This window comes from Pogoniulus pusillus, chromosome 22 (genome assembly GCF_015220805.1).
Source record: "Pogoniulus pusillus isolate bPogPus1 chromosome 22, bPogPus1.pri, whole genome shotgun sequence".
Lineage (NCBI taxonomy): Eukaryota > Metazoa > Chordata > Aves > Piciformes > Lybiidae > Pogoniulus > Pogoniulus pusillus.
This window is the reverse complement of record NC_087285.1, coordinates 2,218,440-2,242,679: the sequence shown is the minus strand read 5'-3', so window position 1 is coordinate 2,242,679 and position 24,240 is coordinate 2,218,440. Positions and strand designations below refer to the sequence as shown.

General features: G+C 63.3%; 2 protein-coding genes across 3 annotated transcripts in view; one reads left to right on the top strand and one right to left on the bottom strand.

Annotated features, from left to right (window-relative positions):
• The window catches only part of ARAP3 (ArfGAP with RhoGAP domain, ankyrin repeat and PH domain 3), a 67,361-nt gene extending 55,722 nt beyond the window's left edge, over positions 1-11,639 (top strand). The window contains exons 25-34 of one of the 2 annotated variants that reach the window (XM_064161459.1): positions 395-469; positions 598-712; positions 3,244-3,372; positions 3,496-3,629; positions 4,291-4,373; positions 4,547-4,582; positions 8,460-8,523; positions 8,612-8,749; positions 9,000-9,038; positions 10,797-11,639. In XM_064161459.1, the coding sequence (XP_064017529.1) occupies positions 395-469; positions 598-712; positions 3,244-3,372; positions 3,496-3,629; positions 4,291-4,373; positions 4,547-4,582; positions 8,460-8,523; positions 8,612-8,749; positions 9,000-9,038; positions 10,797-11,345 (1,362 nt within the window). In that variant the 3' untranslated portion in view covers positions 11,346-11,639. The remainder of the gene's footprint in view (positions 1-394; positions 470-597; positions 713-3,243; positions 3,373-3,495; positions 3,630-4,290; positions 4,374-4,546; positions 4,583-8,459; positions 8,524-8,611; positions 8,750-8,999; positions 9,039-10,796) is intronic. The other variant, XM_064161460.1, reaches the window with a different exon arrangement.
• A 323-nt stretch (positions 11,640-11,962) lies between these two features.
• LOC135185095 (proteinase-activated receptor 4-like) lies at positions 11,963-18,115 on the bottom strand. The gene is made up of 2 exons (XM_064161467.1): positions 17,960-18,115; positions 11,963-13,204 (listed from the first exon to the last, which is right to left on the bottom strand). Exons 1-2 carry the CDS (start codon positions 18,045-18,047, stop codon positions 12,177-12,179), a joined length of 1,116 nt encoding a protein of 371 aa, XP_064017537.1. The 5' UTR covers positions 18,048-18,115; the 3' UTR covers positions 11,963-12,176.
• Positions 18,116-24,240: the final 6,125 nt, after the last annotated feature.

Genomic DNA, 24,240 nt, shown 5'->3' with positions numbered 1-24,240 from the left:
AGCCCCTGGGACGCCAGCAGCAGCCCCTGGGACACCACCAGCAGCCCCTGGGATGCCACCAGCAGCCCCTGGGATGCCACCAGCAGCCCCTGGGACGCCACCAGCAGCCCCTGGGACGCCACCAGCAGCCCCTGGGACACCACCAGCAGCCCCTGGGACACCTCCAGCAGCCCCTGGGATGCCACCAGCAGCCCCTGGGACACCTCCAGCAGCCCCTGGGATGCCACCTGCAGCAGCCCCTGGGATGCCACCAGCAGCAGCCCCTGGGACGCCACCAGCAGCCCCTGGGATGCCACCAGCAGCCCCTGGGATGCCACCAGCAGCCCTTGGGGAGAGGGGCATGTGCCCAGCACCCATGTCCCCACGAAACCAATGCCCCCCACTCTTCCTCCAGCTCTCCCAGGCAGGAGACCTCATCATTGAGGTTTACCTGGAGCAGAAGCTGCCCGACTGCTGCATCACCCTGAAGGTGAGTCCCAAAGCAGGCTCCTGCTTCAAGGAGCCAGGCAGGATGTGGCCTCCTGGCACAGCCCATCCTAGAGACCCATCCTGCCAGCACCCAGCACCACCTTCCCCCCCCGTGTCTGGCCCCCCCAGGTGTCCCCCAGCATGACAGCAGAGGAGCTCACCAACCAGGTGCTGGAGATGCGCAACGTGGCAGCCAGCCTGGACATCTGGCTGACCTTTGAGGCCCTGGAGCATGGGGAGCTGGGTGAGCATTGGGGGCACAGCCTGGGGCAGGGCAGGCTGTGGGGGTGCTGCAGAGGAGGGGCAAAGGCAGTGCAGGCAGAGCAGTGCTGGCAGCAGGGGCAGAGAGGAGGCTCTGCCCCTTGGCTCTGCCCTGCTGAGCCCTGCCCTGCACTGCTGCCTCCAGCTCTGCAGCCCTCTGCAGGGCAGGCTGCAGGGGCAGCTGCTGCAGCAGGGCCAGGGCAGGCCCTGGAGGCCAGGCTGGAGGAGGCTGTGGGCAGCCTGCTCTAGGGGAGGGTGTCCCTGCCCACGGCAGGGGGGTTGGGGCTGGCTGCTGCTTGGGCTCCCTCCCAGCCCTCCCTGCTTCTGTGGCTCTGGCAAGTGCTGAGGGGCTTGGAGCAGCTCTGCCCTGAGGCCAGGCTGAGGGAGCTGAGGCTGCTCAGCCTGCAGCAGAAGAGGCTCCCAGGGGCACCTCAGAGCAGCCTCCAGCAGCTGAAGGGGGCTGCAGAGGGGCTGGGCAGGGACTATGGGCAAGGGCTGGGGGGGCCAGGAGGAGGAGGAGGAGGAGTCCCAGAGCCACAGAGGCACAGAGTGCCAGGGGCTGGCAGGGAGCCCCAAAGCTCCTCCAGGCCAAGCCCTGCCAGGGCAGCAGCCCCCAGAGCAGCTCACACAGCAACACAGCCAGGTGGGGGCTGGAGAGCTGCAGAGAGGGAGACTCCACAGCCCCCCTGGGCAGCCTGTGCCAGGCTTCTGCCACCCTCACAGGGCAAAAACTCCTCCTCCTGCCCCCATGGAGCTTCCTAGGGCTCAGCTGCCACCCAGTGCCCCTTGTGCTGGCACTGGCATCCCCCAGCACAGCCTGGCTGCAGCTCTGTTGCCCTTCTCCAGCCCTGCTCCAGCTCTTCCATATCCTTCCTGGGCTGAGGAGCTTGTGGAGAGCAGCTGAGAGAGCCCAAGCCAAAGGTTCTGCCATGGGGCAGGGCTGGGCTGGAGGAGCTCCTGGATCCCATCTGCTGGGTTTGGGAGGCCACAGGGAGCCTCAGGCAGTGCTCCAGGGCCCCTTTGGCCACAACAATAGCAGGAAAGGCTGAAGCTCTGCTGGGACCTCACCTGCAGTGCTGCCTTCAGCTCTGGAGCTCTCCACACAGGAAGGACCTGGAGCTGATGGAGCAGATCCAGGAACACGCTCAGGGCGTTGGAGCAGCTCTGCTATGGGGCCAGGCTGAGGGAGCTGGGGGTGCTCAGCCTGGAACAGAAAAGGCTCCTGAGAGACCTTACAGCTCCCTGCCAGTGCCAGTGCCCTGCCAGTGCCTGTCCAAGCAGGCTGCAAAGGCCTGCAGGGACAGGACCAGAGGCAGTGGTTTGAAACTAGAGCAGAGCAGACTGAGATTGGCTGTGAGGAGCAGATTCTGCAGCAGGAGGCTGCTGGAACACTGCAACAGGTTGCCCAGGGAGGTGGTTGAGGTCTTATCCCTGGAGATACTCCAAGTGAGGCTCAGCAGAGCTCTGGAGCAACCTGACCTAGCTGAGGATGTCCCTGCTGAGTGCAGAGGGAGGTTGCACTGGATGAGCTTTGGAGCTCCCTTCCAACCCAACCCATTCTGTGCTCCTAAGATCCTGTGTTTGCAGCAGGAGCAGGCTGAGGAGGAGAGGCTGTGGGCTGTGGGGTGGAGGTTTGCTGCCAGTGGCAGAGGGGTTAGGGAAAGGCAGAGGGGACAGGGAATGGCAAAGGGAAAGGGGCACAGCAGTGAGAGTGTCCCTAAGTTCAACAGGACCAAGTGCAAGGTCCTGCAGCTGGGTTGGGGCAATGCCAAGCACAAACCCAGGCTGGGCAGTGCCAGGCTGGAGAGCAGCCCTGAGCAGAGGCACTTGGGGGTGCTGCTGGAGGAGAAGCTCAGCAGGAGCCAGCAGTGTGCACTTGCAGCCCAGAGAGCCAAGCAGAGCCTGGGCTGCAGCAGCAGCAGTGTGGCCAGCAGGGCCAGGGAGGGGATTCTGCCCCTCTGCTCTGCTCTGCTGAGACCTCACCTGGAGTCCTGCATCCAGCTCTGGAGCCCCTGGGCCAAGAGGGCTGTGGAGATGCTGGAGAGTGTCCAGAGCAGGGCCAGGAGGATGCTGAGAGGCTGCAGCAGCTCTGCTGTGAGCACAGCCTGAAAGAGTTGGGGCTGTGCAGGCAGGAGCAGAGGAGGCTCCCAGGTGACCTTCTTGTGGCCTGCCAGGAGCTGAAGGGGGCTACAAAAAACCTGGGGAGGAACTTTTGAGGCTGTGAGGGAGTGGCAGGAGTGGGGGGAATGGAGCAAAGGTGGAGGTGGGGAGAGTGAGGCTGGAGGTGAGGAGGAAGTTGTTGAGCAGGAGAGTGGTGAGAGGCTGGAATGGGTTGCCCAGGGAGGGGGTTGAGGCCCCATGGCTGGAGGTGTTTAAGGCCAGGCTGGCTGAGGCTGTGTGCAGCCTGCTCTAGGGTAGGGTGTCCCTGGGCATGGCAGGGGTTGGCACTGCCTGCTCCTTGTGCTCCCTTCCAGCCCTGCCTGATTCTGTGATTCTCTGTCCCTGCCTCTCCAGAGAGGCCTCTGCACCCCAAGGAGAAGGTGCTGGAGCAAGCCCTGCAGTGGTGCAAGCTCCCTGAGCCCAGCTCTGCCTACCTGCTGGTGAGGAAGGTGCCCCTGGGTGAGGGCAGCTGCCTCTTCACGGGTGAGACAACCACAGCCCTGCCCTCTGCCCTGCCACCTTCATGGTCGCATCCCTGAGACCTGCCAGGAGATCCCAAACGCTCCCAGCCCCTCCCTGACCCACTTTGTGCCCACCCCTGGGCAGGTGCCAAGAGGGAGAGCCCCAAGTGTGGGCTGCTGCGGTGCCGGGAGGAGCCCCCCAGGCTGCTGGGCAGCAAGTTCCAGGAGCGCTACTTCGTCATCAGGGACAGGAGGCTGCTGCTGCTCAAGGAGAAGAGGGTAAGGCAGGGCTGGTGCCAGGCAGGGAGGAGGGCAGGGAGGGCATAGGCTGCTTGCAGGGAGGGAGGAGAGCAGGGAGGGCACAGGCTGCTGGCAGGGAGGGAGGAGAGCAGGGAGGGCACAGGCTGCTGGCAGGGAGGGAGGAGGGCAGGGAGGGCACAGGCTGCTGCTGCTCAAGGAGAAGAGGGTAAGGCAGGGCTGGTGCCAGGCAGGGAGGAGGGCAGGGAGGGCACAGGCTGCTGCTGCTCAAGGAGAAGAGGGTAAGGCAGGGCTGGTGCCAGGCAGGGAGGAGGGCAGGGAGGGCACAGGCTGCTGCTGCTCAAGGAGAAGAGGGTAAGGCAGGGCTGGTGCCAGGCAGGGAGGAGGGCAGGGAGGGCACAGGCTGCTGGCAGGGAGGGAGGAGAGCAGGGAGGGCACAGGCTGCTGGCAGGGAAGGAGGAGGGCAGGGAGGGCAGAGGCTGCTGGCAGGGAGGGAGGAGGCAGGGAGGGCACAGGCTGCTGGCAGGGAGGGAGGAGAGCAGGGAGGGCACAGGCTGCTGGCAGGGAAGGAGGAGGGCAGGGAGGGCACAGGCTGCTGGCAGGGAGGGAGGAGAGCAGGGAGGGCAGAGGCTGCTGGCAGGGAGGCTGGCACCGAGAGGGGCTGACTTGCTTGGGTCTGCAGAGTGCCAGGCCGGAGCGCGAGTGGCCCCTGGGTGCTGCCAAGCTCTACATGGGCATCAAGAGGAAGCTGAAGCCACCAGCCCAGTAAGTGAGACCCTCCCTGGCCCAGCTGCTGGGAACAAGCCAAGCCCCCACCCCCACCATGCCCACCGTGGGCCCGTGGGGTGCCCTCAGCACACCCCCACCCCACCCCTGGTGGACCCCAGGCTGCCTGAGCCTGGTGGTGCTGCCTGCAACCTGCCTGCTCCTGCCCTCAGGTGGGGATTCACCCTGAGCCTGGACAAGCAGCAGCTGTGAGTATCTGCCCCTGCTGGCCCGGGGCTGGGCAGGGGCTGGAGGGCCCAACCTGCTGTGCCTGGGGGGCAGGGCAGAGCTGGCACCTGGGCACCCAAGGGTGGCGCCTGGCAGAAAGTGAGGGCCAAGCCCAGAGGGCTCCAACACCATGCCACACACCCTGCCCAGCTGCCCACAGTCACCACACACCCTGCCCAGCTGCCCACAGACCCCACACACCCTGCCCAGCTGCTCACACCCTGCCCAGCTGCCCACAGACCCCACACACCCTGCCCAGCTGCTCACACCCTGCCCAGCTGCCCACAGACCCCACACACCCTGCCCAGCTGCTCACACCCTGCCCAGCTGCCCACAGACCCCACACGCCCTGCCCAGCTGCTCACACCCTGCCCAGCTGCCCACAGACCCCACACACCCTGCCCAGATGCCCACAGACCCCACACAGCCTGCCCAGCTGCCCACAGGTGCCACACACCCTGCCCAGGTACCCACAGACCCGACACACCCTGCCCAGCTGCCCACAGGTGCCACACACCTTGCCCAGATGCCCACAGACCCCACATACCCTGCCCAGCTGCCCACGGACCCCACACACCCTGCCCAGCTGCCCACAGACCCCACACACCCTGCCCAGGTACCCACAGACCCCACATACCCTGCCCAGCTGCCCACGGACCCCGCACAGCCTGCCCAGCTGCCCACAGACCCTGCCCAGCTACCCACGGATGCCACACACCCTGTCCAGCTGCCCACACACCCTGCCCAGTTGCCCACAGGCAGCAGCACCCCTGGCAGGAGCTGCTGTGCTCACCCAGGCACCCAGCTGCAGAGGGAGCTGCCCACCCTGCTCACGCTTGTGCCACCTGTGTGCCTGTGCCACCTGTGCCCACAGGACCATGGAAGCACAGAACCTCCCTGGTTGGAGGAGACCTTTCAGAGCTTTGAGTCCAAGCCTCAGCCCAGCAGTGCCAGGGCAGCCCCAGCCCAGCAGTGCCAGGGGCAGCCCCAGCCCAGCAGTGCCAGGGCAGCCCCAACCCCGCAGTGCCAGGGGCAGCTCCATCCCAGCAGTGCCAGGGGCAGCTCCATCCCAGCAGTTCCGGGGTAGCCTCAGCCCAGCAGTGCCAGGGGCAGCCTCAGTCTAGCAGTGCCAGGGGCAGCCCCAGCCCAGCAGTGCCAGGGGTAGCCTCAGCCCAGCAGTGCCAGGGGCAGCCTCAGCCCAGCAGTGCCAGGGGCAGCCCCAGCCCAGCAGTGCCAGGGGCAGCCTCAGCCCAGCAGTGCCAGGGGCAGCCCCAGCCCAGCAGTGCCAGGGGCAGCCTCAGCCCAGCAGTGCCAGGGGCAGCTCCATCCCAGCAGTGCCAGGGGCAGCCTCAGCCCAGCAGTGCCAGGGGCAGCCTCAGCCCAGCAGTGCCAGGGGCAGCTCCATCCCAGCAGTGCCAGGGGCAGCCTCAGCCCAGCAGTGCCAGGGGCAGCCCCAGCCCATGGCCCTCAGCACCACAGCTGCAGGGCTCTGGAACCCCTCCTGGCATGGGCACTGCAGCACTGCCCTGGGCAGCCTGGGCCAGGCCTTGGCAGCCCTCAAGGGGCAGAAGTTGTTCCTCAAGGCCAACTTAAAGCTGCCCTGGGGCAACCTGAGGGCACTTCCCACTGCCCTGGCACTTCTTGCCTGGGGGAAGAGCCCAATCCCCACCTGGCTCCAACCTCCTTCCAGACAGCAATGAGCTCTGCCCTCAGCCTCCTCTTCTCCAGGCTCAACCCCCCCCAGCTGCCTCAGCTGCCCCTCCCCAGCGCTGCCCTCCAGCCCCTTCCCCAGCTCTGCTGCTCCTCTCTGGCCCTGCTCCAGCTGCTCAGTGTCCTTCCTGCAGTGAGAGCCTCCTGACTGAGCTCAGCCTTCAGCACAGCTCTCCCTGTCCCCAAGCTCCAGGGGCTCCTTCCTCTCAGGGTGGCAAGGACAGCTGTGCCCAGGTCCTCAGGGGTGCCCAACGAGCTCTTGCCTTGCTCTGACACAGAGATTGGGGCACACAGAGAGGTTCAGAGGTGCAGCTCCCCTGGGTGCTGCTGTGCCTGATGGGTCTAGGTCCACAGGCAAGGTGACAAGGGACATGCCCACCTCCCTCCATTGCACCTGGCAACTCCCCAGCAGTGTGCCCAGGTGGGCAGCAGAGGCACTGGCATCCTGGGCTGGCTGAGGAGCAGTGTGGGCAGCAGGAGCAGGGAGGTTCTTGTGCCCCTGTGCTCAGCACTGCTCAGGCCAGCCCTGGAGTGCTGTGCCCAGCTCTGGGCTCCTCCCTTGCAGAGAGCTGCTGAGGTGCTGGAAGGTGTTGAGAGAAGGGCAGCAAGGCTGGGGAGGGGCCTGGAGCACAGCCCTGTGAGGAGAGGCTGAGGGAGCTGGGGGGGTGCAGCCTGCAGCAGAGGAGCCTCAGGGCAGAGCTGATTGCTGCCTGCAGCTGCCTGCAGGGAGGCTGTAGCCAGGTGGGGTTGGGCTCTGGTGCCAGGCAGGCAGCAGCAGCAGAAGGGGCCCCAGGCTGCAGCTGTGGCAGGGCAGGTTGGGGCTGGCTGTGAGGAGGAAGCTGCTGGCAGAGAGAGTGATTGGCACTGGCATGGGCTGCCCAGGGAGGGGGTGGAGTGGCCGTGGCTGGAGGGGTTGGAGCCAAGGCTGGCTGGGCACTGAGTGCCATGGGCTGGTTGGTTGGGCAGGGCTGGGGGCTAGGTTGGGCACTCAGTGCCATAGTCTGGTTGGTTGGGCAGGGCTGGGTGCTAGGTTGGGCACTCAGTGCCATGGCCTGGTTGGTTGGGCAGGGCTGGGGGCTAGGTTGGGCACTCAGTGCCATGGTCTGGTTGGTTGGGCAGGGCTGGGTGCTAGGTTGGGCACTCAGTGCCATGGGCTGGTTGGTTGGGCAGGGCTGGGTGCTAGGTTGGGCACTCAGTGCCATGGGCTGGTTGGTTGGGCAGGGCTGGGTGCTAGGTTGGGCACTGAGTGCCATGGTCTGGTTGGTTGAGCAGGGCTGGGGGCTAGGTTGGGCACTGAGTGCCATGGGCTGGTTGGTTGGGCAGGACTGGGTGCTAGGCTGGGCACTCAGTGCCATGGCCTGGTTGGTTGGGCAGGGCTGGGGGCTAGGTTGGGCACTCAGTGCCATGGGCTGGTTGGTTGGGCAGGGCTGGGGGCTAGATTGGGCACTCAGTGCCATGGCCTGGTTGGTTGGGCAGGGCTGGGGGCTAGGTTGGGCACTGAGTGCCATGGGCTGGTTGGTTGAGCAGGGCTGGGGGCTAGGTTGGGCACTGAGTGCCATGGTCTGGTTGGTTGGGCAGGGCTGGGTGCTAGGTTGGGCACTCAGTGCCATGGGCTGGTTGGTTGGGCAGGACTGGGTGCTAGGTTGGGCACTCAGTGCCATGGGCTGGTTGGTTGAGCAGGGCTGGGTGCTAGGTTGGGCACTGAGTGCCATGGGCTGGTTGTTTGGGCAGGGCTGGGTGCTAGGTTGGGCACTCAGTGCCATGGGCTGGTTGGTTGGGCAGGACTGGGTGCTAGGTTGGGCACTCAGTGCCATGGGCTGGTTGGTTGGGCAGGGCTGGGTGCTAGGTTGGGCACTCAGTGCCATGGCCTGGTTGGTTGGGCAGGGCTGGGGGCTAGGCTGGGCACTGAGTGTGATGGTCTGGTTGTTTGGGCAGGGCTGGGGGCTAGGCTGGGCACTGAGTGCCATGGTCTGGTTGGTTGGGCAGGGCTGGGGGCTAGGTTGGGCACTGAGTGCCATGGTCTGGTTGGTTGGGCAGGGCTGGGTGCCAGGCTGGGCAGGGGCAGCTTGGGGCTCTCTGCCAGCCTGCCTGCTGCTGCCATTCAGTGGTTCTGTGCTTCCCTGAGCCCCTGAGTCTGTGCCCCTGCAGGTACTTGGTGTGCTCGGGGCAGGCCGAGCTGTGGGACTGGACCACCAGCATCCTCAAGGCTCAGGTGGGTGCAGGCTGGGCTGGGCTGGGCTGGGTTGGGCAGGGGCTGGCAGGGTCTGACTGCCCTCTTGCTGCCCTGTGCCCGTGCCCAGCACGATGACCTGCGTCCCGTGGTCCTGCGCCGCCGCTCCTCCTCCGACCTGGCCAAGCAGAGGTTTGGCACCATGCCCCTGGTGCCCCTGCACGGGGACAGCACCGATGCCACCATGCTCTCTGCCAACCAGACCCTGGTAAGGCCTCTGCAGCTCCCCCTGCCCACGGGTGCTGCAGCACCCACCCAGCTCTGCGTGCCCGCTTGGGAAGCGGTGCCCGGCGCGCGTGGGGACGCTGGGCAGTGCCTGTGTGCCACCCTCGTGGCCATGGCACCTCTCCATGCCCCCCCGTGGGGGCACTGGGGTGCCAAACCCCTTGCCCAGAGCCACCCCTAGGCCTGCTCCCTGCTTTCACCTGCTGACCTCTGCCCATCTGCTCTGTCTGCAGCGGCGGCTCCACACGCGGAGGACTTTGTCCATGTTCTTTGTGAGTACCCTCCCAGGGTGGAGCTATCTCCACTGCTGCCTTCACCCTGTGTGCCCAGGCTGTGGCAGCAAGGGCCCACCTGGAGCACCTCAGCCACGCTCAGAGACAAGCCTGGGCCACCCTGCCCACGCTAGGTGGCACAGGAGGAGGTGCCAGTCTCGTCCCTGCATGGCAGCACTCTGTGATGTCATAACTGAGTGGGTAGGTGCAGTGGATGGAGTCTGCCTTGACCTCAGCAAGGCCTTTTGACACCATCTGCCATGGCATCCTGGTGAGCCAGCTGGGGAAGTGGGGCATGGAGGAGCAGGCAGTGAGGAGGGTTAGGAGCTGGTTACAAGGCAGAGTTCAGAGGGTGCTGATCAGTGGTGCCAGGTCCAGCTGGAGAGCTGTGGCCAGTGGAGCCCCACAGGGATCAGTTCTGGCCCAGTCCTGTTCAACATCTTCATCAGTGCCATTGCTGAGGGCACAGACAGACAGAGCCTGCTCAGCAGGTTTGCTGCTGACACCAAGCTGGGAGGCTTGGCTGAGACAGCTGCAGGCTGTGCTGGCATCCAGCCACACCTGGGCAGGCAGAGCTGGGCACAGAGGAACCAGAGGAGGCTCAGCAAGGCCAAGTGCAGAGTCCTGCCCCTAGGGAGGGAGAGCAAACTGCAGCAGGACAGGCTGGGAGGGGACTGCTGGAGAGCAGCCCCAAGCAGAGGGAGCTGGCAGTGCTGGGGGAGAGCAGCCCTGGCACAGCAATGTGCCCTGGAGGCCAAGAGGGGCAGGGAGCTCCTGGGGGGCACTCAGCAGAGTGTGCCCAGCAGAGCAAGGCAGCTTCTCCTGCCCCTCTGCTCTGCCCTGCTGAGACCTCCTCTGGAGCACTGCCTGCAGTTTGGGGCTCCCCAGCTGCAGAGGGACAGGACCTGCTGGAGAGGCTCCAGGGGAGGCTGTGAGGATGCTGAGGGGACTGCAGCAGTGCCTGGTGAGGAGAGGCTGAGGGCCCTGGGGCTGCTTACTCTGGAGAGGAGAAGCCTGAGAGGGGATTGAATCAATGTCTGGAACTCTGTGAGGGCTGGGGGTGAGGAGGGGGGGACAGGCTCTGCTCACTGCTGCCTGGCACAGGACAAGCAGCAGTGGATGGAAGCTGCAGCACAGGAGGTTCAGCTCAGCACAAGGGGGAACTTCTTGCCTGGAAGGGTCCCAGAGCCCTGGCACAGGCTGCCCAGAGAGGTTGTGGAGTCTCCTTGTGTGGAGACTTCCCAGGCCTGTCTGGATGTGTTCTGTGTGCCCTGAGCTGGGTTGTGTGGTCCTGCTCTGGCAGGGGGCTTGGGCTGGATGAGCTCTTTGGGTCCCTTCCAACCCCTGACCTCCTGTGAGCTGTGCTCCCAGCCCAGTTCTCAGAGCCTGGGAGGGGACCAGAGTGAGAAACGTGAGGTTATCTCCATGGGCCCCCCCCCTGGATGGACCTCATCTCACCTGGCTTTGTGCTCTGCATGGTCACCCATGTGCCCTCCCCGAGCCACACCAGCTCTGCCAAGGGATGCTGAGCTGGTGCCACACAGCCTGGTAGCATGGCCCACACCTCAGCAGGCACCAAATCCTCAGGTGGGGGAGGAAAGGGCAGCGGTGCCTGATCCCTACGGGCACCAACCCCACAGCGAGGGCACAACCTCACGCCCCCCACAGCTGCCAAGGGTGGGGAGGGCACAGTAAGGGGGCACAGAGAGGGAAGGGTGTGGACAGTGCCCCTCACCCCCTGCCCCTGCTCTCCTCCAGCCCATGAAGATGCACCAGGACTCCCTGGAGGAGCAGCAGGAGAAGGAGCTGGACACGGACCCTGTCTACGAGGAGGTTGGCAACTTCCCGGAGCTGGCAGAGCTGGAGCTGGGGCAGGAGCTGCTGGCAGAGCTGTCAGCAGCTGTGCCCACCGTGGGCGAGTCCCAGCAGCTGAGCCCGTTCGCTGAGCAGCCCCCGGGCACGGCGCTGCGCTGCTCCCTGCCCGCCAGCCCTGCCCAGAGGGCGCCAGCTCCCTCCGTCACCAAAGCCTTGTCCCTGGAGAGGGGCTTGAACCTGGAGAGCAACAAAGCTCCCTGCCAGGGCCTCAGAGCCACCAAAACGGCCTCTCTGGAGAGGGGCATGGAGCCTGCCCTGGTGCTGGACTGGCAGGAGGCAGCCGCGCCAAGGGCCAGTGCCAGCCTGGAGACCTCCCTGGAGATGCCCGGGAGCAGGAGCCTGCAGCCTTCCTCTCCCGCCAGCAACAAACTCATCCAGGAGCTCAGCAGCGTCATCCTGAGGAAAGCCGAGGGGCAGCCGCCCGTGACGTGACCTCCTGTGCCCGCAGGGCAGCCACCAACCCGGAGGGCAGGTCGTGCCCGCTGGCAGCGACGATGGCTACCGCAGGCGCCCGCCCGCCCCATGGAGCCCTCACTCTCCTCCTCCTCCTCCTCCTCCTCCTCCTGGCCCTGGGCTGGGGGCAGGGACCAGTGAGGACCAGGGGACAGGTGGGGAGCAGGCTGCTGGGCTGAGGTCCCCCCCTTATCTCGGAGGACTGGTGGGTGGCACAGCTGTGGCAGGGCCCTGTGCCAAGGGCAGCAAGTAAAAGGGACCCTGAAAGCAGAAGCGTGGTGCCCGCTTGCTTTGGCAGCAGGGCACGGTGCCAGGCAGGAGGAGACCTGGTGCCAGGCAGGAGGAGACCTGGTGCCAGCAGTGTGGGGACTCAGCACGATGCCCCCTTGCCAGAGCTGTGCCCCTGGGGCAGGACGACCGAGCCGTGCCTCACGTCTTGCATCTCCCAGGGTGGGGTTTGGGGCGTAGGGGTGGGGGTGAACAGGAGCAGGGCAGGGCTGGCCGTGTGTGCCCGGCCAGGAGGAGAGCTCCTGCCGGGCCGAGGCTTTCACCCCTGCTCCTCTCCAGCAGCCAGGAGAAATAAAGGTTTATTTGTGCTCTGCAGGCTGTGCTCGCTGCAGCAGCAGCAGCGGGGACAAGGAGGGGACAGGGCCAAGCCGGGGGACAGACACAGGACGGGGCCAGCGGCGCTGGAGGAGCTGCCGAGCCAGGGCAAAGCCTTGGGGACCCTCGGAGGCAGGCTGGCATCCTTCTCCCCGAGCCAGGGTGGTGTCCGCCGCCCAGGGAGGGCGCAGCAGCTCCTCCGCCTGCCTACAGCTGGCTCTGCTCGCTGGACCTGAGGGGCGAGACTGCCTTCCCCGTGGTCCCCCCCGAGGGAGTGTCCATCCCGGGCAGGCAGCGGCTGCCTGCTCGCCGGAGCCAGCCCCGAAAATCCTGGGAGCTGTAGAAGTAGAGGAAGGGATCGAAGCAGCTGCTGAAGGCAGCGAGCAGCAGGGCCACGGTGTAGAGAGCGTAGCTGAGGTTGATGCTGCACCCGGAGGCCTCCAGCAGGCTGTGGATGAAGAGGAGCACGTTGCTGGGGGTGAAGCAGCAGACGAAGACCAGGAGGACCAAGGCCAGGAGGCGTGCCACCCGCCCGTGCCGCCCGCCCTTGCCCAGCAGCCGTGCCAGCACGCAGCCGTAGGAGGCGGCCATCAGCACGAAGGGCAAGCCGAAGCCCAGCCCCACCAGGAGCACGAAGTAGTTGGCCAGCTGGCGGTGCTGCTCCTCGCCCAGCACGTCGTGGCAGGTGGTGATGTTGAGGCCGTCGAGGCGCCGGGTCTGGGCGCGCAGCAGCAGCGGGCACACGCCCAGCCCTACCCCGAGCCAGAGCAGCAGGCAGAGGGCTGCCTTGCCCCACGTCCAGCTGGAGCCCTTCCAGGCGAAGGGGTGCACCACGGAGACGTAGCGCTCCAGCCCCACGCAGGTGACGAAGAGGATGGAGCCGTACAGGTTGCCGTAGAAGGAGGCCACCAGGGCGCGGCAGGGGAGCTCGCCGAAGGGCCAGTGGTTGCCCAGCAGGTGGTAGGAGATCTTGAGGGGCAGCACCAGGGCGAAGAGCAGGTGGGAGGCGGCCAGGTTGAGCAGGAAGAGGGCGCTGGAGCACCTCCTGAAGTTGGCCAGCAGCACCCAGCATGCCAGGGCGTTGGCTGGCAGCGATACCAGCAGCACCAGCGAGTAGAGCGCGGGCAGCAGGCGGGTGGTGAGGCTGCTGCTCAGGAGGGCGTCCGCAGAGGCTTCGGGACAGGAGGCTTCTTCCTGGGGGCTGAGGGGGATCAAGGCGCGCCCCTTGCTGCCCCCTGCAGAGGGCACAAGGTGTCAAGCTCGGCCAAGAGGCTCCCTGCCGCTGCCCGTGCCAGCTTGGGGCCGCTCAGAAGCTGCCACCCCTCCCAGAGCTGCCGGCAAGTGATGGAGCTGTTGTCTCTGCCCCGTGGGACAGCGCCCTGCCAGCCTCGGCACGCAGAGGTGGGCCACAGCCTGTGCCATCACGCAGGTGCCAGCCTGCCCAGGTGCCCTGCCGGCAGCCCGGACAGGCTCTGCCCCCCTGTGGCTCTGCCAATGTCCCTCCTCCTACCAAGCCCAGCGCAACAGGTCCGCTGTGACCCAGCAGGGGTCAGCAGGATGCTCTCCTAGTGGGGCTTCTATTTCCTCTTCCTTGGCACTGCCAACATCCCTTCTCTTACCCAACCCAGCACAACAGCTCCAGCCCAACCCAGCAGGACCACCAGGGCAGGCAGCAGACCCACACCAGGGCAGGGCTGGGATATGACCACACATGCAAGGATGGAAGATGTTCTCCTAGTGGGGCTCCTATCTCCTCCTCCTTGTCCCAAGATCCCTTCTCCTGTCAAGCCCAGCACAACTCTGACCCAGCAGGATCACCAGGGCAGGCAGCAGCCACAAGACAGAGCCAAGATATGGCCACCCATGCAAGGATGGGAGATGTTCTCCTAGCAGGGTTCCTGTCTCCTCCTCCTTGTCCTCACTTGGTCCTCCCAAGATCCCTTCTCCTGTCAAGCCCAGCACAACTCCCTGTGACCCAGCAGGATCACCAGGGCAGGCAGCAGACACACACCAAGGCAGAGGCAGGATATGGCCACTCAAGCAAGGATGGGAGATGTTCTCCTAGCAGGGTTCCTGTCTCCTCCTCCTTGCTTTCACTTCACCCTGCCAAGATCCCTTCTCTTACCCAAGCCCAGCACAACTCCACTGTGACCCAGCAGGACCACCAGGGCAGGCAGCAGACACACACCAAGGCAGAGGCAGGATATGAACACCCATGCAAGGATGAAGATGTTCTCCTAGCAGGGTCCCTGTCTCCTCCTCCTTGTCCTCACTTGATCCTCCCAAGATCCTTTCTTCTGTCAAGCCCAGCACAACTCTGACCCAGCAGGACCACCAGGGCAGGCAGCAGACACACACCAGGACAGGGCTGGGATATGAGCACCCACGCAAGGATGGGAGATGTTCTCCTAGTGGGGCTTCTATTCCCTCTTCCTTGGCACTGCCAACATCCCTTCTCTTACCCAACCCAGCACAACAGCTCCAGCCCAACCCAGCAGGATCACCAGGGCAGGCAGCAGGCACAGGACAGGGCCAAGATATGAGCACCCATGCAAGGATGGGAGATGTTCTCCTAGCAGGGTTCCTGTCTCCTCCTCCTTGTCCTCACTTGGTCCTCCCAAGATCCCTTCTCCTGTCAAGCCCAGCACAAATCTGACCCAGCAGGACCACCAAGGCAGGCAGCAGACACACACCAAAGCAGAGGCAGGATATGGCCACTCAAGCAAGGATGGGAGATGTTCTCCTAGTGGGGTTCCTGTCTCCTCCTCCTTGCTCTCACTTGGTCCTCCCAAGATCCCTTCTCCTGTCAAGCCCAGCACAACTGCACTGTGACCCAGCAGGATCACCAGGGCAGGCAGCAGACACACACCAAGGCAGAGGCAGGATATGGCCACTCAAGCAAGGATGGAAGATGTTCTTCTAGTGGGGTTCCTGTCTCCACCTCCTTGTCCCAAGATCCTTTCTCCTGTCAAGCCCAGCACAACTCCACTGTGACCCAGCAGGACCACCAGGGCAGGCAGCAGACACACACCAGGGCAGAGGCAGGATATGGCCACTCAAGCAAGGATGGAAGATGTTCTTCTAGTGGGGTTCCTGTCTCCTCTTCCTTGGCACTGCCAACATCCCTTCTCTTACCCAACCCAGCACAACAGCTCCAGCCCAACCCAGCAGGATCACCCGCGCAGGCAGCAGGCACAGGACAGGGCCAAGATATGAGCACCCATGCAAGGATGGGAGATGTTCTCCTAGCAGGGTTCCTGTCTCCTCCTCCTTGTCCTCACTTGGTCCTCCCAAGATCCCTTCTCCTGTCAAGCCCAGCACAACTCTGACCCAGCAGGACCACCAGGGCAGGCAGCAGGCACAGGACAGGGCCAAGATATGGCCACCCATGCAAGGATGGGAGCTGTTCTCCTAGCAGGGTTCCTGTCTCCTCCTCCTTGTCCTCACTTGGTCCTCTCAAGATCCTTTCTCCTGTCAAGCCCAGCACAACTCCACTGTGACCCAGCAGGACCACCAGGGCAGGCAGCAGACACACACCAGGACAGAGCTGGGATATGATCACCCATGCAAGGATGGGAGATGTTCTCCTGGTGGGGTTCCTGTCTCCTCCTCCTTGCCTTCACTTGGCCCTGCCAATATCCCTTCTCTTACCCAAGCCCAGCACAACTCTGACCCAGCAGGACCACCAGGGCAGGCAGCAGGCACACACCAGGACAGGGCTGGGATATGACCACCCATGCAAGGATGGGAGATGTTCTCCTAGTGGGGCTTCTATTTCCTCTTCCTTGGCACTGCCAACATCCCTTCTCTTACCCAACCCAGCACAACAGCTCCAGCCCAACCCAGCAGGACCACCAGGGCAGGCAGCAGGCACAGGACAGGGCCAAGATATGAGCACCCATGCAAGGATGGGAGATGTTCTCCTAGCAGGGTTCCTGTCTCCTCCTCCTTGTTCTCACTTGGTCCTCTCAAGATCCTTTCTCCTGTCAAGCCCAGCACAACTCTGACCCAGCAGGACCACCAGGGCAGGCAGCAGGCACACACCAGGGCAGAGCTGGGATATGACCACCCATGCAAGGATGGGAGATGTTCTCCTGGTGGGGTTCCTGTCTCCTCCTCCTTGCCTTCACTTGGCCCTGCCAATATCCCTTCTCTTACCCAAGCCCAGCACAACTCTGACCCAGCAGGACCACCAGGGCAGGCAGCAGGCACACACCAGGACAGGGCTGGGATATGACCACCCATGCAAGGATGGGAGATGTTCTCCTAGTGGGGCTTCTATTTCCTCTTCCTTGGCACTGCCAACATCCCTTCTCTTACCCAACCCAGCACAACAGCTCCAGCCCAACCCAGCAGGACCACCAGGGCAGGCAGCAGGCACAGGACAGGGCCAAGATATGAGCACCCATGCAAGGATGGGAGATGTTCTCCTAGCAGGGTTCCTGTCTCCTCCTCCTTGTTCTCACTTGGTCCTCTCAAGATCCTTTCTCCTGTCAAGCCCAGCACAACTCTGACCCAGCAGGACCACCAGGGCAGGCAGCAGGCACACACCAGGGCAGAGCTGGGATATGACCACCCATGCAAGGATGGGAGATGTTCTCCTGGTGGGGTTCCTGTCTCCTCCTCCTTGCCTTCACTTGGCCCTGCCAATATCCCTTCTCTTACCCAACCCAGCACAACAGCTCCAGCCCAACCCAGCAGGACCACCAGGGCAGGCAGCAGGCACAGGACAGAGCCAAGATATGGCCACCCATGCAAGGATGGGAGCTGTTCTAGCAGGGTTCCTGTCTCCATCTCCTTGTCCTCACTTGGTCCTCCCAAGATCCCTTCTCCTGTCAAGCCCAGCACAACTCTGACCCAGCAGGACCACCAGGGCAGGCAGCAGGCACAGGACAGGGCCAAGATATGGCCACCCATGCAAGGATGGGAGATGTTCTCCTAGTGGGGCTCCTGTCTCCTCCTCCTTGCTCTCACTTGGTCCTCCCAAGATCCCTTCTCCTGTCAAGCCCAGCACAACTCTGACCCAGCAGGACCACCAGGGCAGGCAGCAGGCACACACCAGGACAGGGCTGGGATATGACCACCCATGCAAGGATGGGAGATGTTCTCCTAGCAGGGTTCCTGTCTCCTCCTCCTTGTCCTCACTTGGTCCTCCCAAGATCCCTTCTCCTGTCAAGCCCAGCACAACTCTGACCCAGCAGGACCACCAGGGCAGGCAGCAGACCCACACCAGGACAGGGGTGGGTTATGACCACCCACGCAAGGATGGGAGATGTTCTCCTAGCAGGGTTCCTGTCTCACTCTCCTAGCAGGGTTCCTGTCTCCTCCTCCTTGCTCTCACTTGGTCCTCCCAAGATCCCTTCTCCTACCCAAGCCCAGCACAACTCTGACCCAGCAGGACCACCAGGGCAGGCAGCAGACCCACACCAGGACAGGGCTGGGATATGACCACCCACGCAAGGATGGGAGATGTTCTCCTGCTGAGGTCGTTGCCTTCTGCTGTTCCTTCTCGCAGCCAGCCCCCATCCCGCCCCCACCCCCACCGTGACTGCTTTCCCCGGGCTGCCTCTCTGCGGTCAGAGCCTTTCCACTGCGTGCTCAGAACAAAAGTGAAGAAGAGGAAGGTCACCAGACACAAACAGCTCCAGACCCGGTCCCTTCTCTGCCTGGCTCACAAAACACAGCAGGGCTCTGCCCCTCTACCCACCAGCTGCATCCCGGTGCTCCCCAGAAGGGGCAGCGATGACACTTGGCAGGCTTCCTGCCGCCTCTGCCACCTCTCCACGGCCAGGGCAGAGGAGGAACGCAGGTTGTCGAGGCAGTGCCCCGACGTTTGCTGCCAAAAGGGTGGCAGGGTCGCAGGGCACCGCTCGGGGGGTCAGCGTGGGCACGTTTTGGCAGTGGCACTCAGCTGTCCCCTCCCGACATGATGGCACAGGACATCGAGACATCCCTGCCCCTTCCACCCCCGGACCCACCAAGGCACTTACGTGGAGCGGCCGAGCTGAGGCAGGCGCAGCCCAGCAGGACAGCGACGCGGACAGCAGCGGAGCTGCAGGGGGGCACCGGCTGGGGCATCTCTGCCTGCTGGCAGCGCTGCTGGGGGCGGCTGGCTCCGCACGGCTGTCACAGGCAGCGCTGGCCCCGGTGCCTGTCACCCCACGTGCGTGCCACCAGCCCCCTCCTCGCCGTCATCCTTCCTCTACGTCACGTCGGAGGTGCCAGCGGCCAGGCGGGAGGAGGGCACGGCCAGCTCCTGCCCCCCCAGCCAGCCCCCGAGGGGACTTCACCTCGGGGGGATTTCCAGCTGAGGACAGCGACGGCTGCGGCCCGGGGGGGGGGGAAGGAAGGAAGCCCACAGCTGGGGTGGGGGGGGGGTGCTGGGAGCCTTCTGCTGCTGGGGCTGCTCAGCCTCTAGAAGAGAAGGCTCCAGGGGAGCTCCGGGTGGCCTGTCAGGGATTAAAGAGGGTCTGTAGCAACGCTCCAGGGGCCGGCATCAGGCTGCTGCACTCGTGGGCTTGCTGAGATGGATGGGAACAGGGACACAGGCATGGATAACACAGAGTTTCTCTCTGTCTTTGGGGCTGCACTTCTCTCTTAACGTGCCTTAAGATTAAGATAAGTCTGTGTGCCTAATCCTTCTGCTTCCTAACCCCCCCCTGGCTGACCATCCAAACTCACCTTGAGCATGGGGCAGGGTCTGGGATGGGGTGGAGGGGTGGTTGGGAGCCCCTCCTGGGGACTCTGGTTTCTGGGAGGGCTGCTGTGTTTCTGTGTTGCCTTTTTAACTTGTCTATCTCTGTATCTATATGGTGAATACCTGCTTGTGTGTTGTGCTAGGCTGTAAAGATAAAGATTCATTCCATTTCCAGTGGCTGAGTCTAGCCTGGGTGATTTTCTTAAGTGTGGGGGGGGGGGGGGGGGAACATCCAAACCATGGCAACTGCTTTTCTTGTGGGATGACACCAAGCTGGGGGCAGATGTGACTGGGTTGGTGGGCAGAAGGGCTCTGCAGCAGGACCTTGACCACCTGCACAGATGGGCAGAGTCCAAGGGGATGGTGTTCAATAGCTTCAAGTGCAGGGTGCTGCACTTTGGCCACAGCAACCCCATGCAGAGATACAGGCTGGGGTCAGAGTGGCTGGAGAGCAGCCAGACAGAGAGGGATCTGGAGGTGCTGATTGATACCCGCCTGAACATGAGCCAGCAGTGTGCCCAGGTGGCCAAGAGAGCCAGTGGCATCCTGGCCTGCATCAGGAATGGTGTGGCCAGCAGGAGCAGGGAGGTCATTCTGCCCCTGTACTCTGCACTGGTTAGACCACACCTTGAGTGCTGTGTTCAGTTCTGGGCCCCCCAGTTTAGGAGGGACATTGAGATGCTTGAGCGTGTCCAGAGAAGGGCAACGAGGCTGGGGAGAGGCCTTGAGCACAGCCCTACGAGGAGAGGCTGAGGGAGCTGGGATTGGTTAGCCTGGAGAAGAGGAGGCTCAGGGGAGACCTTATTGCTGTCTACAACTACCTGAGGGGAGGTTGTGGCCAGGAGGAGGTTGCTCTCTTCTCTCAGGTGGCCAGCACCAGAACAAGAGGACACAGCCTCAGGCTGTGCCAGGGGAGATTTAGGCTGGAGGTGAGGAGAAAGTTCTTCCCTGAGAGAGTCATTGGACACTGGAATGGGCTGCCCGGGGAGGTGGTGGAGTCGCCGTCCCTGGAGCTGTTCAAGGCAGGACTGGACGTGGCACTTGGTGCCATGGTCTGGCCTTGAGCTCTGTGGTGAAGGGTTGGACTTGATGATCTGTGAGGTCTCTTCCAGCCTTGGTGATGCTGTGATACTGTGATACTGTGATATTGTGATACTGTGATACTGTGATGCTGTGATGCTATGACACTGTGATACTGTGATGCTGTGACACTGTGATGCTGTGATGCTGTGACACTGTGATACTGTGATGCTGTGATGCTATGACACTGTGACACTGTGATGCTGTGACACTGTGATACTGTGATGCTGTGACACTGTGATGCTGTGACACTGTGATGCTGTGACACTGTGATACTGTGATGCTGTGATGCTGTGATGCTGTGATGCTGTGATGCTGTGATACTGTGATACTGTGATGCTGTGACACTGTGATACTGTGATGCTGTGATACTGTGATACTGTGATGCTGTGACACTGTGATGCTGTGACACTGTGATACTGTGATGCTGTGATGCTGTGATGCTGTGATGCTGTGATGCTGTGATACTGTGATGCTGTGACACTGTGATACTGTGACGCTGTGATGCTGTGATACTGTGATGCTGTGATACTGTGATGCTGTGACGCTGTGATGCTGTGATGCTGTGATGCTGTGATACTGTGATGCTGTGACGCTGTGATGCTGTGATACTGTGATGCTGTGATACTGTGATACTGTGATGCTGTGACACTGTGATGCTGTGATACTGTGATGCTGTGATACTGTGATACTGTGACACTGTGATTCTGTGATACTGTGATGCTGTGATGCTGTGATACTGTGATGCTGTGATACAGTGATACTGTGATGCTGTGATACTGTGATACTGTGACACTGTGATACTGTGATACTGTGATGCTGTGATGCTGTGATACTGTGATACTGTGATGCTGTGATGCTGTGATACTGTGACACTGTGATGCTGTGATGCTGTGATACTGTGATGCTGTGACACTGTGATACTGTGATGCTGTGACGCTGTGATACTGTGATACTGTGACACTGTGATACTGTGATACTGTGATGCTGTGATGCTGTGACACTGTGATGCTGTGATGCTGTGATACTGTGACACTGTGATGCTGTGACGCTGTGATGCTGTGATACTGTGATGCTGCGATACTGTGATACTGTGACACTGTGATGCTGTGATGCTGTGATACTGTGATGCTGTGACACTGTGATACTGTGATGCTGTGATGCTGTGATGCTGTGACACTGTGATGCTGTGATGCTGTGATACTGTGATACTGTGATGCTGTGATGCTGTGATGCTGTGATGCTGTGATACTGTGATGCTGTGACACTGTGATACTGTGATGCTGTGATGCTGTGATACTGTGATACTGTGATACTGTGATGCTGTGATTCTGTGATGCTGTGATACTGTGATGCTGTGATGCTGTGATGCTGTGATACTGTGATACTGTGATGCTGTGATACTGTGATGCTGTGATACTGTGATACTGTGATACTGTGACACTGTGACACTGTGATACTGTGACACTGTGATACTGTGATACTGTGATGCTGTGATGCTGTGATACTGTGATACTGTGATGCTGTGATACTGTGATGCTGTGACTTTTGGGGGGGCCCTGTCATGACAGGATGAGGGGGGGACAGGTTAAACTCAAAGAGAGATGTGCCTCATAGCGAGGGAGCTGAGATTCTGTCCCACGGTGCTCAGAGAGGTGGATCCACTCCAGGTCAGGCTGTCTGGGGCTCTGAGCAACCTGCTCCAGCTGCAGGTGTCCCTGCTGGCTGCAGGGGGTCGGACTGGGTGACCTCGAAAGGTCCTTTCAGCCCAAATCACTCTGGGATTCAAGACACAAGGAGGGCAGCGGTGCCAGGCCCAGGCACTGGGCAGCGAGGCGACAGCTGAGTGCCAGCCTGGCCATGTGTGTCCCAGGCAGCCAGGGGCAGCAGAAGGGGCCCCAGGCTGCAGCTGTGGCAGGGCAGGTTGGGGCTGGCTGTGAGGAGGAAGCTGCTGGCAGAGAGAGTGATTGGCACTGGAATGGGCTGCCCAGGGAGGGGGTGGAGTGGCCGTGGCTGGAGGGGTTGGAGCCAAGGCTGGCTGGACACTGAGTGCCATGGGCTGGTTGGTTGGGCAGGGCTGGGGGCTAGGTTGGGCACTGAGTGCCATGGGCTGGTTGGTTGGGCAGGGCTGGGTGCCAGGCTGGGCACGGGGAGCTTGCAGCTCTCTGCTAACCTGCCTGATTCTATGATTCTATGAGCTCCACAGCATTGAAACCCCTCCCAGAGATGGAGATTCCCGTGGGGGGGTTGAAGCCAAGCCTGGCTGGGCACTCAGTGCCATGGGCTGGTTGGCTGGGCAGGGCTGGGTGCTAGGCTGGGCTGGGTGATCCTGCAGGTCTTTTCCAAGCTGGTTGGTTCTGTGATTCTGGGACTTATGGAATCCTGGGGTCAGTCAGGGTTGGAGAGGAACCCAAGGACCATCTCGTTCCAACCCCCCCTTGCCAAGGGCTGGCTTTACTCAGGGCCAGGCTGCCGTGCTGAGGGACCAGACTCTTCAGCGCCTGCAGGCAAGCAGGGGCTGCGGTCGGCCGGCAGGGCTGCGGCTTGGGGCTTCCTCCTCCGCTCCGGACTGCTGCCGCTGGGCAGGGAGAGGCTCACAGGGCTGCAGCACCTCCTGTTCCTTGCAGCTTTTCATAGCATCACAGACTCGCAGACCCCAGCAGGCTGGCAGAGAGCTCCAAGCTGCCCCAGCCCTGCCCAACCAACCAGCCCATGGCACTCAGTGCCCAGCCAGCCTTGGCTCCAACCCCTCCAGCCACGGCCACTCCACCCCCTCCCTGGGCAGCCCATGCCAGTGCCAATCACTCTCTCTGCCAGCAGCTTCCTCCTCACAGCCAGCCCCAACCTGCCCTGCCACAGCTCCAGCCTGGGGCCCCTTCTGCTGCTGCTGCTGCCTGCCTGGCACCAGAGCCCAACCCCACCTGGCTACAGCCTCCCTGCAGGCAGCTGTAGGCAGCAATCAGCTCTGCCCTCAGCCTCCTCTGCTGCAGGCTGCACCCCCCCAGCTCCCTCAGCCTCTCCTCACAGGGCTGTGCTCCCTGCCCACCCATGCAGCCTGCCCAGGTCCCTCTGCAGGACTCTGCTCCCCTCCAGCAGCTCCACACTGCTCCTAGCTTGGTGCCAGCTGCACACTCCCTGCTGCTGCACTCAGTCCCTGCTCCAGCTCATCAGCTCCCATGTCCTCCTGTCCCTTACCCTCCTATCTACATGTGTCCCACTGTCCCCATTCCCATCTTTCTGTGCTCCTGCGTGTCCCATGTCCCCAGGTCCCTATGTCACTCCTATCCACGTTTCCCAGTGTCCCCACGCCCCATCTCGTTGTGTCCCTATGCTCCTGCCTCCCCATGTCCCCACGTCCCTGCCTCCTCACGTCCTTGTGTCCCCACCTCCGCATGCCCCCATGTCCCCTGGCGTCCGCATACCCGCACGCCCATGCCCCTGCCCCGCCGCACCGGCCGGTAGCGCACCACCGGTCCGCTAGGTGGCGCCAGGGAGGCAACGGCAGGGGGCGGGGATTCACCGGCGCCGTGGGCGGGGCTTCCCTCCTTGGGGCGGGGATTGGCTGGGCAGGGCGATGAGGAGGGGGCGTGTTCCCGGGCAGGGGCGGGGATTGGCTGGGGCAGGCGGGGGGCGTGTCTTCGAGAGCGGGCCGGGATTGGCTGGGGAAGGGCAATGGGGAGGGGGCGTGTTCCCGGGCAGGGGCAGGGATTGGCTGGGGGAGGAGGATGGGGAGGGGCCGTGTTCTCGGGCAGGAGCAGGGATTGGCTGGGGCAGTCGGGGGGCGTGACTTCGTTAGCGGGCCGGGATTGGCTGGGGAAGGGCGATGGGGAGGGGGCGTGTTCCCGGGCACGAGCAGGGATTGGCTGGGGAAGGGCGATGAGGAGGGGCCATGTTCCCGGGCAGGGGCAGGGATTGGCTGGGGGAGGCAGATGGGGAGGGGCCGTGATCCCGGGCAGGAGCAGGGATTGGCTGGGGGGAGGGCGATGGGGAGGGGCCGTGTTCCAGGGCAGGAGCAGGGATTGGCTGGGGGAGGCAGATGGGGAGGGGCCGTGTTCCCGGGCAGGGGCAGGGATTGGCTGGGGGGAGGGCGATGGGGAGGGGCCGTGTTCCCGGGCAGGAGCAGGGATTGGCTGGGGGAGGCAGATGGGGAGGGGCCGTGTTCCCGGGCAGGGGCAGGGATTGGCTGGGGGGAGGGCGATGGGGAGGGGCCGTGTTCCCGGGCAGGAGCAGGGATTGGCTGGGGGAGGCAGATGGGGAGGGGCCGTGTTCCCGGGCAGGGGCAGGGATTGGCTGGGGGGAGGGCGATGGGGAGGGGCCGTGTTCCCGGGCAGGAGCAGGGATTGGCTGGGGGAGGCAGATGGGGAGGGGCCGTGTTCCCGGGAACGGGCGGGGATTGGCTGGGGAAGGGCGGGAGCGGGGGGGCGTGTCTCCGGTAGGGGGCGGGGATTGGGTGGGAGGGGCGGGGCGGAGGCGGGTCCCGGCAGGGGCGGGGCC

Excerpts from the sequence above, each read along its gene's own strand:
- LOC135185095 (XM_064161467.1), bottom strand. The coding sequence starts at position 18,047 with ATGCCCCAGCCGGTGCCCCCCTGCAGCTCCGCTGCTGTCCGCGTCGCT. Across the intron at positions 13,205-17,959 it reads CCTCAGCTCGGCCGCTCCAC|GGGGCAGCAAGGGGCGCGCC; the intron begins GTAAGTGCCTTG and ends TGCCCTCTGCAG.